Source organism: Carcharodon carcharias, chromosome 28 (genome assembly GCF_017639515.1).
Source record: "Carcharodon carcharias isolate sCarCar2 chromosome 28, sCarCar2.pri, whole genome shotgun sequence".
Taxonomy (NCBI): domain Eukaryota; kingdom Metazoa; phylum Chordata; class Chondrichthyes; order Lamniformes; family Lamnidae; genus Carcharodon; species Carcharodon carcharias.
The window spans coordinates 8,626,437-8,640,079 of NC_054494.1; the positions used below are offsets into that span (position 1 = coordinate 8,626,437).

The 13,643-nt window shown below is 48.9% G+C and overlaps 1 protein-coding gene across 2 annotated transcripts in view; it reads left to right on the forward strand.

Annotated features, from left to right (window-relative positions):
* The first annotated feature begins 5,321 nt into the window (after positions 1-5,321).
* The window catches only part of pdlim1 (PDZ and LIM domain 1 (elfin)), a 205,650-nt gene continuing 197,328 nt past the window's right edge, over positions 5,322-13,643 (forward strand). Inside the window, exon 1 of one of the 2 annotated variants that reach the window (XM_041176307.1) lies at positions 5,322-5,592. In XM_041176307.1, coding sequence (XP_041032241.1) covers positions 5,497-5,592 — 96 coding nt within the window. In that variant the 5' untranslated portion in view covers positions 5,322-5,496. The remainder of the gene's footprint in view (positions 5,593-13,643) is intronic. The other variant, XM_041176308.1, reaches the window with a different exon arrangement.

The following is a 13,643-nucleotide window of genomic DNA, read 5'->3' on the forward strand; positions in this document are numbered from 1 at the left end:
TTTTGTGGGGGGTTGGGGGAAAGGGCTTCCAGGGTAGAAAGGATTTCCAGGGGGGAAGAGGTTCTGGGGGGAAGGGGTCTGGAGGGGGGGATGTCCGGAGGGGGGGTGGAGGGGGGTGGATTTCGGAGGGGGGCGCTGTCCAGCTGAATGTGCAAGGCGGGGGTGGGGGGGGTGGGTATGATGGGTCCATGACCACCTCCTGGGGAGCGAACTGAGGGTGGGCATGGTAGGAGGGAATGGTGAGAATGACCGAGGGCAGAGTGAGGCAGTAGGGTGGGAGGATGAGGATTCACCAGTAGTGGTAAAAGGGATGACGAGGGTGGTTCGTGGGGACTCAGAGGCAGACACAGAGTCCAGGGGTGGGAGGTCGGGGAGGTAAGTGTGGAGTGGGTGGGATTTTTGGGGAAGGAAGGGAATGTGCACATTCACCTGGACATCACTGAAGGAAAAGGGTTGTGGCTGGTAGGTCACAGAGGGTCACAGAGGGGAGGTGGAAGGTGATGCCAGGGGCTCAACTGTGATGGGGGAAAGGGAATGGGTGACTGGGGAGGGGAAAAGACAGGGGAGCTGATGGTAAAGAGAACCCAGACCATGCTTTCTAAATTGAAAGTGAAATGACGGTCATTGAGGGTGAGATCAGGTGCTTCATGGGAGTGTGGTCAGTGGGTGGCTGGAGATACAGCTCAGCTCAGATGGACAACTGAAAGTGACCCCCAGCAGGCAGCATTCAAAATGCTCAGGGCAGTGAGATGAGTGTGATATGTGAAGGATCCATGTGCGTGGAGAGTGATTACACGAGTCTCTGAAAGGCCCTGCCCCCCACACACACACCTCTCCCTCAGAATCACTCATTGGCCAGCTGCTTCCTCTCTAGTGACAGAGGATGAGGTTGAGGGGGTCACAGGAAAAGTGGACTTGGATGGAGAGGAAGCCTCTGAGATTCCTGAGTGGGTGACCCAGGGCTGTCCAGCTGCTGCTCCTCCTCCCTTTAGGTACCTGAGGACCCCGGCCTGACTCCTTGAGGGGAAGGAGCACCCGGACGGAAGTTGAGGTGACCCACTTCCCTCTCATGTTGCCACTGCAGGAACTCACCCATGGCTCCTGTGATGGAGTGCAGGTCTGCGCACATCTCCACATTCTGCTGGACCAGGGACTCCATGGTGTGCGCCATCCTCCCCATGGAGATCACAATACACACACATGTGGGCACCACTACATCAGAGAGCAGGTGGACGCACTCCTCCAACTCACATGCCACTCTGTTGAGGGCTTCCAACATCTCTGTGTGATGTTCCCCCGCCTTCTGCTGACTCTCCAGGATGAGTGGGAAGGCCAAACCCAGAGGCTCATTATCTGACTCGGGCCTCACAGATGCCTCTTCCCCAGCAGCCCTCCGAGTGCCGGGGAGCTGGGCTGAACCTGCCTCCTCCTGCTGTGGACATGTGTCCGTGCAGTGACCACCAGATTGTGAACCCGAGCCTGCTCTAGATCTAGGTCCCACCAAGGTGTGTGTCTCTGCGCTGGTGCAGGGTGTGGGTAAGCGCTGTGACGGGTCTTCCAGGCTGCTTATTTCCAGCTCTTCAATGGAGGAGGTGTCCTCTTGGCTGGAGGTGAGGACCTGGATGGAGCTGAGGGACTGGCTGGCTGAGGGTGTCGGTCACTTGGCAGAGCTCCCTGTGAACCAAAGTAGAGATAATGAGTGCATGGCAGCAGAGTCAAAAGCAGGAGAGAGAGGCACTCACAGTTACATTGAGAGAGGGATGGTGTGGTGCAGGATCCTCATGAGTGTGTTCACCACTGACCTCACTGTCACCGCAGGCACGATCCACATCCTCACCAGTCAGCACGAGGCCACACTCCTCAAAGTGAGTGAGGGGCCTAATGTGGGTCACTCCACCCCCAGTCTGGGACCTCTTGCTGCTGTTGTGACCCATCTTCTCCTGTATGAAAAGAGATGGAGAGAGTGTGAGCAGGACACATGGCACTGTGTGGGATGTTTGTGTGGTGAGCGGAGACATGGACAGGATGAGGATGTGAGCACCAGAGGGTATGAGCCTGATGGAGGTGTGAGGGTGTGTGTGAGAGTTAGTGGTGTTGTCCCTTGAGGTGTGAGATCCCTGTGGATGTGTGATGGGTTTGGGAGTGTGTGAGTTGAGAGTGATGGGAAGAGTGAGGTACCCTGGCAGAATGGAGGAGATCATTCATCCTGCACTGGCACTGGGTGGCTGTCCTCTTTCACATGGCGTTGGCATTGACCACCGCTGCCACCTCCTCCCAAGCCGAATTAGTGAGGTTACTGCTCATCCTGCAACCAGAGTGGGGGTAGAAGGCATCACAACGAGCCTCCACTGTGTCCAAAAGGTGCTCGAGAGACACGTCATTGAACCTGGGAGCTGTGGTCTTTTTGCCTTTCAAGGCCATTCCCTCCTTGCAGCAGCCCTGGGCTGGAAGCGCTGAGAGGTGCACGCGGCTGGACTTTAAATATGGCGCCCAGCGTGCTGAGGCGGTGAGGTGATGGTGTGGCGGGCGAATGAGAGGCCACCCACCATGGAGACAGCGTGATTCCTGGGAAGGTTTGGGACGATATGGTGTGAAAAGCCACCATTGCAGTTGGCGCCCGCTGCCACACTGAGTGCAAATCTGGGACGATTCTGCCCTGAGCCCTCCTTTTCTTACTGTCTCTTCAATGGACCTGGATTTTGAATACCCGACCGTTCAACTTTAAAAAGGACCTGACCATTTTATACAAACTGAGCTTTAAACGCCTTGCTGCAGTTTAGAATTTGCAAAGCGAGTCTGGTGCAGAAGTCTGATCCTCGGGCTTGGGTTTACTAAATTAATTAGACTCTGACTGGATTTAAAGGCACAGCCACAAAATAGACAAAATGACCTCATTTTTGCTCACAGGGCATTACACAAATGTGATGGAAAACCAAGACTCCACGTCATAATCAGATCTCCCATTGCCACTGCAATCACTGCAATCATTCAAGCTTGTTTGCTGACTTGTTGCCTATGAAGGTGCACCGGTCCTCCCTGAGTTAGCTGAGCTTAGCCCGGCCAACTGTTTGGGTATCATCACCTGCTTCAGTTGTCCTGTGACCCCTGCTGGAAGTTGCAGGTGTGTGGTCATTAGATGAGGGCTGACTGCGAAGCTCCCACAGTCAAATAGCACACCAATGCAGTCTTTGCTCACTTGTAAAGAGTGGTGCACCTGCCGACACCCCTGGCACAAACGCTCTGCGCGACTTAGTGCCGTGAGTTTGTGGGAAAAATCAAATGGCATTCACAGGGGATCGCTAGCAGTTCAAGAAAGGCCCAGTGCAGAGGATTTCCAGCGTCAACCTTCTGTGAAACTCATCGACAACACAAAACTGCATCCACACAAAGCATGGCAGCTGCACAAATAGAAAATTGAAAACTCTTCATTGGTCGCCTGGAGTCCATGTAATGACTCAGTGCCTGATTTACAAATACATTGGGGCCATCGCAGCAACGCACTCCACCATTCTGAATGCAATTATTTGGTTTAACAACCTGAATGTAAAATTCTAGCTTTTGTTCCATGTCTACAGCCAGCCAGAAGCAACAGAGACTGAGTTAGTGACTCCAGGGAGGAAGGCAAAACTGAAAAACAAACAGTAGCACTTGAGTGAATTGACTTCATAACTTTATGGACATGGCATTCAAATGTGCTTTTTTTCATTCATTTGTAGAGTGTGGGTGTCACTGGCAAGGCCAGCAATTATTGCCCTTACCACCACCCTCTTGAACCCGCTGCAGTCCCTGTGGTGTAGGTACACCCAGAGTGCTGTTAGGAAGGGATTTCAGGATTTTGACTCAGCGACAACAAAGGAACAGCGATACATTTCCAAGGCAGGATGGTGAGTTGGAGGGGATGTTGCAGGTGGTGGTGTTCCCATGCATCTGCTGCACTCGTCCTTCTAGGTGGTAGAGGTCATGGGTTAAAAGCACCTTGGTGAGTTGCTGCTTTGCTTCTTGTAGATGGTACATACTGCTGCTATTGTGCATTGGTGTTGGAGGGGGTGAATGTTTAAGGTGGTGGATGGCGTGCTGATCTAGCAGGTTGCTTTGTCCTGGACGGTGTCGAGCTTCTTGAGTGTTGTGGGAGCTGCACTCATCCAGGCAAGTGGGGAGTATTCCATCACACTCCTGACTTGTGCTTTGGGAATGGTGCTTTTGGGAGTCAAGAGATACTCACTTCAGCATATCCAGCATTGACTTATACTTGTAGTCACATTATTTATATGGCTGGTCCAGTTCAGTTACTGGTCAATGGTAACCCCCAGGATGTTGATAATGGCAGATTTATTGATGATAATACAGCTGAATGTCAAGAAGATATTACTAGATTCTTTCTTGTTGGAGATGGTCATTGCCTGGCACTTGAATGGCACAAATATTACTTGGTACATCCCAGCCCAGTGAAAATGTCACACATTTACAAATGCCCCTCCTCCCCAAATAGAATAGCATTATTATGCAATTCTTCAGCAAGATAATCCTCTCCAAAAACATGAGAACTCATCACTATCTTGTAACCGAAGTCGGAGGAAGTTCATGGAACAGAGATAAACTCAAACCCAATGTTCCTATATTTGCTTGCAGGAATTTCAACCTAAAACCCAAATACAGCCCAGCCTCCGGACTAGTTTTGGTGGTGTACGAATGGAAGATTTAATGGAAGGAAAATAACTGGAAGGCCTGTGGGATTTGGTGAGTTTTGGGGAAAAAAGTGGGCTTGAGGAAAAATGGTGTAGTGTATATATAGATATATATATCTATATATATCTTGAACAGCACATAATGGGTAAAGGTTTAGACTGTAATCCAGCATGATTGACAGCAAAGAATGTAGGAATAGTCTGTACACATACAGAGCCTGAGCTGGGAATGTTCCCACTGTGTGTTCCATTGAACCGGTTTTCCCAGAAGCTTGTTAAAACAATTATATCTGCATGACTTGGGACACAATGTTTACTGACGTTGTCAATGCAGTAGTTTTATTTAATTCTCTGTCTGATGGTTTGCCACATCACTGCTTATCTGCCCCTGCTAAACCTCCAAACGTTTAGTGCAAATGTTCAGAGCTGTGTTCACGTGACTGAGGGGGGATCTTGTCTTTCCAGTGTTTTTGGAAGTAAAATGGAAACTTCATGTAAAAAGCAAACACCGATAAATCAATCAAAGGGTGTGTGTGGGTACAGCCCGCTGTTTTGAGAGAAAAGGCGGATCCAGACACTAAGCACCATACAAGGCAACAGGGCGAGGGACTGGCTGACGTCTGTTGTTGGTCACACAATAAAAACTCACACAGACCTCGGAAATGATTCCACTCCTGTAAAGTTTTACCAAAACCCTCAGCAGCAACGGCAGGAGGAAGCTGCGCTCCTGGGATCAAGCAGTGAGTGCCAGTCCTGGGCTCCCAAATTCCGTCCCCCACCCACCCCTCCCCAACTTCTCCCGCCCCGCACAATGTCCCAGTTAAGGATCAATCTGCTTGGACCAGCGCCCTGGGGATTCAGGCTGGTCGGAGGGAAGGACTTCGAGCAGCCGCTGACCATCTCCCGGGTAAGGAACGGACCAGTACAAATTTTATTCATCCCGCACTGTTCAATTCCTGTCCATTTCAGAAAGTGACTCGGTTGGGATTCTTCTCCCTCCCCCGGAGAGAAACTGATCCCCCGGGGGAGGGGTGGGGGTGCAATAGGCTCGGCTGTCCCGGGACTTTCCATATGGGAATGGGAACTTCAGGCTTTCTGAGCAAGGGGATGCCTTTTGGGCTAGAGTTTAGCAGACCCAAGCCTCCCCCCCCCAACCCCGCCGAATGCACCTGGCCTGGACACTGCCAAGTCTGGTTACAGGTTGTCCTGCTCCTGGATGTCACTGTGAGGTTGGCACTGGTGATAATGGAGGTCACTGATCTTATAGGGACGCGCCTCCATCTCTGTCCCATCAAATCAAATACAGGGTAGGGTAGGGGTGTGTGTTTTGGGGGGTGGGGGTGGTGTTAGTCTTTGCAACGAGAGGGGGCATCAGGTCATTCCAAAGGTCAGATGAACAGAGAATGGACTGAAGGCTTTTTATTCGTTCTCAGGAAGGTTGGCATTTATTGCCCATCTCCTTTGGGGAGCCGCTTTCTTGAAAGGCTGCAGTGTTTGGGGTGGTTGAAGTTCAGTGTGTTGATCCAGGATTCTGACTCATCGATGATAGGGGATCATTTGCATAGCGAGAGTGGGGTTTGGAGCAGGAGCAGACATTCTACTGCTGTTGTAGCTTTGACATGCTGTGGTTTTTTTTTCAATATTGGTGAAAGTTGAAGTCCAGATAAAATAACATTATTACTTACCACCACAGACTGGGAACATTTTGCATCATTGGAATTTCTCATGGATTGCAGGCTGATCCTGTGGATGGGAAAACTCTTAAATGTTTATTCCTCCCAGTAAAACACTATTACCCAAGACTTTAGTAGGCTTATACGTAATTCCCAGTGAACCAAGTGACTCCTGAGGACGATATGAGACGCAGTGCCAGGACACTTTCAAAAAAGAATAGAATAATTACTTGATTGGGAATAAAATTGCAGGTTATGGGGAAAGCGCTGGGGATTTGAACTAATTAGATAGCCTAGATATGATGGGCCAAATGGCATTCTACTTGTGCTGGCAGGTTGATCTGTGCCACTGCTGATGTGATCTTCCAGAGAGGGGATTGAGTAAGAGACCAGGTGCTTCCCGATAAAAGGAAGGAAAATCAAATACGGAGTCCTTCCTGATGTACTGCTCAGTGCTTAGTATTTAGCTCACTGCATTACTGAGGTCTGGGTTTAAATTTGCTTGCCTATCCCTGACCACAGCTGCTGTCTGACATGCACAGACAAAGGGAAGATTTGTACTGAGAATAGGAGATCCTGTGAAATGTAGAGCACTTAGAAAGAAAGGTTTGCATTGCAACCTCCACCACCAACCAAACCCCCACCCCCCATGACAGCCTCAGGTGCTGAACAGGCTATGAACTCTTTTTGAAGTGTAGTTGTTGTTGTAATGTAGGATTTGCGCACAGCAAGGTCCCACAAACGGCAGTGTAATAATGGCCAGCACATTGTTTCAGTGACATTACTCGGCGGGTAAATATTGGCTAGGATGTTGCCTTTCTTCAACGAGTGCTGTGGGGGCTTTTATATCCATGTGCGAGGGCACATATGGACTTATGGACCCCGGAAGTGCAAAATGCTTTAGTCGACGGGCAATATGATCGGCGCAGGCTTGGAGGGCCGAAGGGCCTGTTCCTGTGCTGTACTTTTCTATGTTCTTTGTCCTTTGTTCAGATAGAGAATAGGAGCAGGAGTAGGCCATTCAGCCCCTCGAGCCTGCTCCGCAACTTAACTTGATCATGGTTGATCTTCTACCTCAATGTCATCTTCCCACACTCTTCCCGTATCCCATATTGGTCTTTGGTATCTAGAAATCTATCGACCTTGGCTTTGAACACACCCAATGACTCAGTCCATAGCCTTGTGGGGTAGATAGTTCCAAAGATCCACTATTCTCTGAGTGAAGAAATTTCTCCTCATCTCAGCTCTAAATGGCCTGCCCCTCATTCTGACACTGTGTCCCCTGGTTCTAGACTCCCTAAACAGGGGAAACATCTTATAGGAAGGATAGAACAAAGAACAAAGAAAAGTACAGCACAGGAACAGGCCCTTTGGCCCTCCAAGCCTGCGCCAATCATATTGCCTGTCAAACTAAAACATTTTGCACTTCCGGGGTCCGTATCCCTCTATTCCCATCCTAGTCATGTATTTGTCAAGCTGCCTCTTAAACACCACTATTGTACCTGCTTCCACCACCTCCTCTGGCAGCGAATTCCAGACACTCACTACCCTCTGCGTAAAAAACTTGCCCCACACATCTCCTCTATAGTTTTCTCCTCTCACCTTAAATCTATGTCCCCTAGTAATTGACTCTTCCACCCTGGGAGAAAGCTTCTGACTATCTACTCTGTCCATGCCACTCATAATTTTGTAAACTTCTATCGAGTTGCCCCTCAATCTCCGTCGCTCTAGTGAGAACAATCTGAGTTTCTTCAACCTCTCCTCATAGCTAATAACCTCCAGACCAGGCAGCATCCTGGTAAACCTCCTCTGCACCCTCTCCAATGCCTCCATATCCTTTTGGTAATGTGGTGACCAGAATTGCACACAATATTCCAAGTGTGGCCTAACCAAGGTTCTATACAGCTGCAGCATGTATACTCATGTATACTCAATACCCCTGCCAATGAAGGCAAGCATGCCATATGCCTTCCTGACTACCTTATCCACCTGCGTTGCCACTTTCAGTGACCTGTGGACCTATACACCCAGATCCCTCTGCCAGTTGATGCACTTAAGGGTTCTGCCATTTACTGTGTAATTCCTGCCTGTATTAGACCTTCCAAAATGCATTACCTCGCATTTGTCCGGATTAAACTCCATCTGCCATTTCTCTGCCCAAGTCTCCTACTGATCCATATCCTGTTGTATCCTTTGACAATCCTCTTCACTATCTGCAACTCCTCCAACCTTAGTGTCGTCTGCAAAATTGCTAATTAGCCCAGTTACATTTTCCTCCAAATCATTTACATATACTACAAACAGCAAAGGTCCCAGCACTGATCCCTGTGGAACACCACTAGTCACAACTCTCCATTCAGAAAAGCACCCTTCCACTGCTACCCTCTGTCTTCTATGACCAAGCCAATTCTGTATCCATCTTGCCAGCTCACCTCTGATCCCGTGCGACTTTACCTTCTGTATCAGTCTGCCATGAGGGACCTTGTCAAAGCTCTTACTGAAATCCATGTAGATAACATCCACTGCCCTTCCATCATCGATCATCTTTGTCACTTCCTCGAAAAATTCGATCAAGTTAGTGAGACATGACCTCCCCTTCATAAAACCATGCTGCCTCTCACTAATATGCCCATTTGCTTCCAAATGGTAGTAAATCCTGTCACGAAGAATCTTCTCCAATAATTTCCCTACCACTGACATAAGGCTCACCGGTTTAACATAAATGAAAACAGAAAATGCTGGAAACATTTAGCAAGTTTGGCAACCTCTGTGGAGAGAGAAACAGAGCTGACGTTTCAGATCAATGCCTTTCATTTTTTTAACCACCTCATCTGAAAGCTGAGATGCAGCACACCCTCAGCACTGCACTGGACTGCTAGCCTGGATTATTGTCCAAGTTTATGGAGTGGGACTTTCAGCCAACAATCTTCTGACTCAGGCAATCAATGGTTTCTATATTTGGGGCTGTACTTGCTCTGTGAAGATGGTGAGGAGTGTGCCCTGGAGTGGTACAAGGCTGATGGTAGAAATGGTGACACAGTCCATGCTTCAGGTTCTGTTCCCATGATACTGGCTTAACTCGAGCCTCTCCACTATCTCTAAATTGTCACACTGCGTGTCCAACAGCCGGTGCAGGATTAGCATAAATTTTCTTCAATTAAATATTGGGAAGACTGAAGCCATAGTCTTCGATCCCTACCGCAAACTCCACTCCCTGGCCACTGAATCCGTCCATCTCCTTGGCAACGATCTGAGCTTGAACCAGACTGTTCGCAACCTTGGTGAGATATTTGACCTCGAGATGAGCTTACAGCTACATATCTGTTCTGTCTCTAAGACCGCCTATTTCCAGCTCCATGTCATTGCCCATCCCCTGCACCTTCCTCAGCTCTTCTGCTGCTGAAACCCTGTCCATGCTTTTGTTACGTCCAGACTTAACCATTCTATTGCACCACTGGCCAGTCTCCCACATTTCACCCTCTGTAAGCTTTGCAGTCCATGTCCTAACTTGCACCAGATGCCATTCCTTCCTCATCCCTGTGCTCGCTGACTGGCTCCTGGTTAAGGAATGCCTTGATTTTAAAATTCTCATGCTTGTTTTCAAATCCCTCCATGGCCTCACTCCTCTCCACCTATGTGACCTTCTCCAATCCTACAAGCCTCCAAGACATCTGTACTCCTCTAATTTCAGCTGCTTAGACATCGCTCCACCATTGGTGGCTGTGCCTTTAATCACCTAGGCCCTAGGTCATAGAATTTACTTTCTAAGCTTGTCCAACTCGCTTTCCCCCCTTTAAGCTGCTCCTTAAGCCCCATCTCTTTGACCAAGCATTTGGTCATTTTTCCTAACATGGGTTTCTGTGGCTCGGTGTCGTATTTTGTTTCTAACGCCTCTGTGAAATCCCCTGGATTTTATTACGTGAAAGGTGCTATATAAATATAAGTTGTTGTTGCACTTGTAATTATGATGGATGATGCAATACGTTGGACGATATTTGGACAATGGCATGTTTTAAGACTGGGCGAGGAATTGCATCATGAAAGCTCTGTGGGTTTGGAGAATACAGTGTCCAGGCTCTGACATGCTTTCCACTCCAATGTGGGACTTGGAGTTGGATTCAGTTCCATCTGAGAGGACACAAAGTCTCCTGTTCTGGTTTACCCTCCATGCTTTAGCCCGATTCTTCTTGCATTTGAACCCTCCACACAAAATGCTCAGCAGCGCAGGCAGTGAAGACTAAGACAAATGGCTGAATATTACAGCAACCCCCCCTGCCACACCGACAACATATTTAAAGGCGGAGGAGACTCGTAGAAAGAAAAAGGATGTCCAGCCTGCGTCTCCCTGCTCACCATTCACACCCCCAACCTGACCACATATGACAGTGAGCCCTGAGGCGTCAGGCATCCCACCCAACTCTAGGCTGCTTTGGCCAGTAACGTTCCTCCTCTGGGTGACGGTGGGAGGGGGTTGTTCTGTGTGCCTATCAGCACCTCCCCCCACTCCCCACACCCTCCCCCCCCCACCCACCCTCCCCTCTCACACTTTAACCCTTCCCCTACCCCTCCTCGCCCGGCCTCTCTAAACTGAACTCACACCCGACTCCCTCCCCCCACCCTCCTCGCTGGGGCTTCCCAGCCACGTCTGCCCAAGATCCCCAGATTTACCGCAGATTCAAGAGACATCTTTGCTTCTTTGTGGGGACTGGCTACAGTTCCAGCAGCGGCCACCACTCTCCTTCTGGCACAGCCAGGACAAGGGAGCTGCTGGCCAATCAGGTTGGCCGGTAGATCTCTCGGGCAGGACTTCCTGATGGGGGGGGTGGAAGCCCCACTCTGACCCGATTAAACCTGCCCCCAGTGAAACATCGGCCAATCTTGTGTGGTTGGCGCTTTTCTGGTCGGCAGGGTACCCACTGACGTTTCGGCTGGGGGCTTGGCATTCCTTCCCCTTGTAAAATCCACTCCAAATTTAACATTTCAGTTAATGTGACCTTTCATCAGAACTCAGTATTTCCACCGTTTTCTGTTTTTCTTTCAGATTTCCAGCATCTGTGGTATTTTGCTTTTGTATTGAGGGAAATGTCACACAGGTGTTCTCATGGGGTTGTAGTTTAAAAGCGGCTTCAGCTGTAACTAAATGCAATACCTCCTTTGAGAGCACTCTATTTTATTCATTCACGGGATGTGGGCTTCACTGGCTGGGCCAGCATTTATTGCCCATCCCTAATTGCCCTTGAGAAGGTGGTGTTGAGCTGCCTTCTTGAACCGCTGCAGTCCATGTGGTGTAGGTACACCCACAGTGCTGTTAGGGAAAGAGTTCCAGGATTTTGACCCAGCGACAGTGAAGGAACGGCCGATATATTTCCAAGTCAGGATGGTGAGTGGCATGGAGGGGAACTTCCAGGTGGTGGTGTTCCCATCTATCTGCTGCCCTTGTCCTTCTAGATGATAGCAGTTGTGGGTTTGGAAGGTGCTGTCTAAGGAGCCTTGGTGAGTTTCTGCAGTGCATCTTGTAGATGGTACACACTGCTGCTACTGCGCATCAGTGGTGGAGGGAGTGAATGTTTGTTGATGGGGTGCCAATCAAGTGGGCTACCTTGTCCTGGGTGCTGTTGAGCTTCTTGAGTGCTGTTGGAGCTGCACTCACCCAGGCAAGTGGAGAGTATTCCATCACACTCCTGACTTGTGTCATGTAGATGGTGGACAGGCTTTGGGGTGTCAGGATGTGAGTTACTCACCGCAGGATTCCTAGCCCCTGACCTGCTCTTGTAGCCACAGTATTTATATTGCTAGCCCAGTTCAGTTTCTGGTCAACATCCCCCAGGATATTGATTGTAGGGATTCAGTGATGGTAATGCTGTTGAAAGTCAGGGGGCGATGGTTAGATTCTGCCTTGTTGGAGATGGTCAGTGCCTGGCACTTGTGTGGTGTGAATGTTACTTGCCACTTGTCAGCCCAAAGCTGGATATTTTCTAGATCTTGCTGTGTTTGGACATGGACTGCTTCAGTATCTGACGAGTCACGAGTGGTGTTGAACATTGTGCCAAAATCAGTGAACATCCCCACTTCTGACCTTATGATGGAAGAAAGGTCATTGATGAAGTAGCTAAAGATGTTTGGGCCGAGGACACTACCCTGAGGAACTCCTGCAGTGATGTCCTGGAGCTGAGATGATTGACCTGCAATAACCACAACCATCTTCCTTAGTGCTAGGTATGACTCCAACCAGTGGAGAGCTTCAGAGCTCTGAAGAAGAGTCATACGGACTCGAAACATTAGTTCTGTTTCTCTCTCCACAGATGCTGTCAGACGGGCTGAGTTTTTCCAGCATTTTCTGTTTTTATTGCACCAAGTACCATTCGGTGAGAACCCATGTGTTCGCTGATTTGCATCGGCTCCTGGTCTGGATAAGGCTCAAATTTAAAACTCCCTTCTTTGCGTTTTATTCCCTCCATGGCCTCGCCGTTTCCTAACTTCATAACCTCCTTCATTGCCTGAACCCTCTGAAATTTCTGAGCTTCTCTAATTCTGACCTCTTTCATATCTCCTCTCTTCACCGCTGCACCATTGGTGGCCATGCCTTTAGCTGCCTGTGTCTTAAGCTCTGGAATTCCCTTCCTAAACATCCTAAGGTGATATCAGTAAAAGTAACCATGAACCTATTGGATCACTGTCAAGAACCCATCCAGTTCATTAATGTCCTTCGGTGAATATAAGCCTCTGTCTCTTGGCCTATATGTGACTCCAGCCCCAGGCCAATTTTAACTTCCCTCTGAAATGGCTTTGCAAGCCACTTAATTAGGTCAAAACTGATCCCCCCCGCCACCACCTTCTCAGGGAAAAGGCAATAAATCCCGGCCTTGCCAGTGATGCCCTCATCTCATTTTTCTTTAAAGAAAGAGACTGCCAGTTTATTTGGTTTTGAGCTGTGTCTGGCTCTGTCTTCACCTTAGTTTATACTAATTTGTCATCACATTCAGAGGCCACAAGATAACTGGTGTGGGGAATGGGAGAGAAAGAAAGAACTAACTTGCATTTATATGGCATCTTCCACAACATTGGGACATATCAAAATGTTTAGGTTCATGAAATATTTTTGCAGTGTAGCCAGTCATGTAATACAGGTAACATGGCTACCAATTTTGTACAACAAGGTCCCACAAATAGCAATGAGATAAGGACAAGGTAATCTTTTTAGTGATGTTGATTGAAGGATAAAGATCGGCCGGGACATTGGGGAGAACTCTTCTTTGAAATAGGGCCGTGGGATCTTTTCTGTCCA